Source organism: Onychomys torridus, chromosome 1 (assembly GCF_903995425.1).
Source record: "Onychomys torridus chromosome 1, mOncTor1.1, whole genome shotgun sequence".
In the NCBI taxonomy this organism is placed as follows: domain Eukaryota; kingdom Metazoa; phylum Chordata; class Mammalia; order Rodentia; family Cricetidae; genus Onychomys; species Onychomys torridus.
In genome coordinates, this window is record NC_050443.1 from 82795957 (window position 1) to 82799114 (window position 3158).

General features: G+C 38.0%; 1 protein-coding gene across 1 annotated transcript; it reads right to left on the reverse strand.

The window, feature by feature from the left end:
• Positions 1-1990: 1990 nt before the first annotated feature.
• Positions 1991-2941, reverse strand: LOC118576752 (olfactory receptor 52A5-like). The gene has a single exon (XM_036176967.1). It carries the CDS (start codon positions 2939-2941, stop codon positions 1991-1993), a length of 951 nt encoding a protein of 316 aa, XP_036032860.1.
• Positions 2942-3158: the final 217 nt, after the last annotated feature.

Sequence of the window (3158 nt, forward strand, 5' to 3'; positions counted from 1 at the left end):
GTAAGATTGAACATTCCTTGGGTATATGCCCAAGAGTGGTATAACTGGCTCTTGAGGAAGACTTATTCCCAATTTTCTGAGAAATTGCCATACTGATTTCCAGAGTGGCTGTACAAGTTTGCACTGTACCATGGAAAAAAGAAAGCATCTTCAACAAATGGTGCTGGCATAACTGGATGTCAACATGCAGAAGATTGCAATTAGATCCATATCTGTCGCCATACACAAAACTCAAATCCAAATGGATCAAAGACCTCAACATAAATCCAATTACACTGAACTGGAGACAGGGTTTCTCTGTGTAGCATTGGTGCCTGTCATGGATCTTGCTTGGTAGACTAGGCTGGCCTCAAACTCACAGAGATCCACCTGGCTCTGCCTCTCCAGTGCTGGGATTAGAGGCGTGCTCCACCACTGCCCAGAATTGCACATATGTCTTATCTTTCTTAGCCAACTTGCTCTGGGGAAGTCCTGTTGTCATCTTCCTCAGGGAGGAATTACAGGCAATCTGCCATGACCACTCTACATTTACATGTTTTCTGGGGATCAGAATTCTGGACTTGAGCAGCAAGGGTTTAATTACTGATCTATTTCTTCAGACCCACTAAATTTTATTTTGAAACACAATAATTTATTTATACTTATTTCTTTGAAAAATGTTTTCTAAAAATAAATGTTTAAATATTGAATGAGTCTCTCTCTGTGTCTCTTCCTCCTCCTCCTTCCCTTGCTCTCTCCCTCCAAACCCCTCTGTTTTATAGATGTTTTCTTTTTTTCTTTGTTCAAAAACTTATTTACCCAAAATAAGGAATCAACATGATTCCCCATCTATAATGCTTTTTTAGTGTGTGCTTGCAGTCAACTTATTGGTTCTCAGACTTGTTCTTTTGTTGAAGAATATTTAGACATAATATTCATAGAGACATCAAAATAGTAAGTTGAAGATATTAGAGAAAGAGGATGTAGAAAATGTGAAGATAGATGCTGAGTCCCTGCTCATAGCCAGTGTGTTTGGCTCATATAAACCTCGGGATTGTATAATTATCCTGTTATCTACATGCTTTCTTTACCTTAATAATAGTGGAATCAACCTCTGAGAGTATAATATTTTATGTACAGATTTGCATATCATATTAGCTTCCATAAATGCAAGTATCACTGTGTTCTAGTAAGTGCCAGGCAGTGTGTCCTAGGATTTGTGACTTAAGGGTGGGTAGGACAGACTACTGATGGTGCTGGCAGTAAGCAATTTTTAAATACTACAGTTTTGCCTCTGTATTCAATTACTCTCCAACCTTTAAATTTTAATAAAGCGTATGTAAAAACTCTAATTTACTTTACAATAATAACATATGAGGGTCCAATCAATATCCACACTTACATTTATATCATTGCTTCAGTTTTCCTAAAAGTTTATTTGTGAATATGTTAATTCTTTGCTCTTTCTTTGGAATTTCCCTATACATACTTCTTGATACCTTTAATGGGTTTTAGATTTCATTGTATAATTTTATGTAAATTACTTGTTATATATCATCATCATTGTATTTTATTTATAGAGATAATGTAAAACAGATTAACCATTCCAAAATTTGTCAAAATATAGAATAGAAGGAAATACTAATAAGTACAACATAGCAAAAATTATGGGAATATGTTGGGTTAGACATTCAGAATGGGGGTTTATAGAAGTTGCTCTGAAATTTTCCTGAAGAAAATGCTGATTCTGAAATTATTTTTAAATGTGACTCCACAGTGTCAGAAAAGAACATATAAGACTATATTTATAGTTCCAAGAAGGAAAAAACACATTAAATAATTTGAAACTAAAACAGAGTTAAACAAGATTGTTTTTATTTAACTTATACTTCCTTAAATATTGAGGACCCAAAATTCATGCACTTTCCTATTTGTAGAAGACATAGAGTTTAATTCATTCAAGTTGCTATTTAGAAACCAAACAACTTTCAACTGAGGGAGTCACTAATGTTCACAGAGGTTTCTTGGAAATAAGCATCTTCAGGACCTTGTCTCGAATTTGTTTAGTTTTAACACCATAGACAACAGGGTTGAGAAAAGGTGGGACTAACAGGTAAAGATCTGACAGGAGGATATGCACATAGGGGGGTATGTTAGCTCCAAACCTGTGTGTGAAGAAAGAGAAGAAGGCCAGGAGGTAGAACTGTAGGAAGACACAGATGTGAGCAATGCAGGTGTTGAAGGCTTTGAATCGAGCCTCCTTCTGGGGCAGCTGAAAGACAGTGACGAAGATTCGCACATAGGAGAAGGTAATGCAGACTATGTCAAACCCTAAGATGGCAAAGGCAACAAGGAGGCCACATACCTTGTTGATTCTGATATCTTCAGCTGCCAGTTTCACAATGGCCATGTGCTCACAGTAAGAGTGGGAGACAATGGTAGTTCGGTAGTACTTAAGGCGGCATTTGATGAGCAATATCATTGGGAATGTAAGAATGAGAGACCTGAGTAGGACACCTGCTCCAAGGCAAGTCATGAGTTGTGGAGAAAAGATGGTGGCATGTCTCAGGGGGTTACAGATAGCCACATAGCGATCCAGAGCCATGGCCAGGAGGATGCCTGATTCTGTTGCCTGGAATGAGTGGATGAGTTCCATTTGCAGCAAGCAGGCATCAAAGGAAATCTGTGGCATATGAAACCAGAAGATGCCCAACATTTTGGGGAGAATGCACGTGCTAAGGGCAATGTCTGTGACTGCCAAAATGGCCAAGAAAATGTACATGGGTATGTGGAGGCTCTTTTCATGTTTTATTATTACCAAGATTAGGGAGTTCCCAATCAAAGCAATGATGTACATGACACAAAATGGAATACCAATCCAGCACTGCACTGACTCCAGGCCAGGGATCCCAACTAGTGTCAACACAGAAGGCATGAAGACTGAGTCATTGAATGTGAGCATGGTGAATGTCAGTAGAATGGTGTAGTAGTAAAGTGCTTCAACTTCTGCTGCACACTAAGACTGGGTGCACTAAATGTAAGAGAAATTAATTCATTAGCAAAATAAACTCTGTGTGTATTAGGAATAAGATTAGGAGCATACCATCATCTTTTTCTAACCCCAACCATTCCCCTGTCCAAAGGGATTTAAGAATTAATCACAAGGTTTTATGTTTCTC

Excerpts from the sequence above, each read along its gene's own strand:
- LOC118576752 (XM_036176967.1), bottom strand. The coding sequence starts at position 2,941 with ATGCTCACATTCAATGACTCAGTCTTCATGCCTTCTGTGTTGACACTA.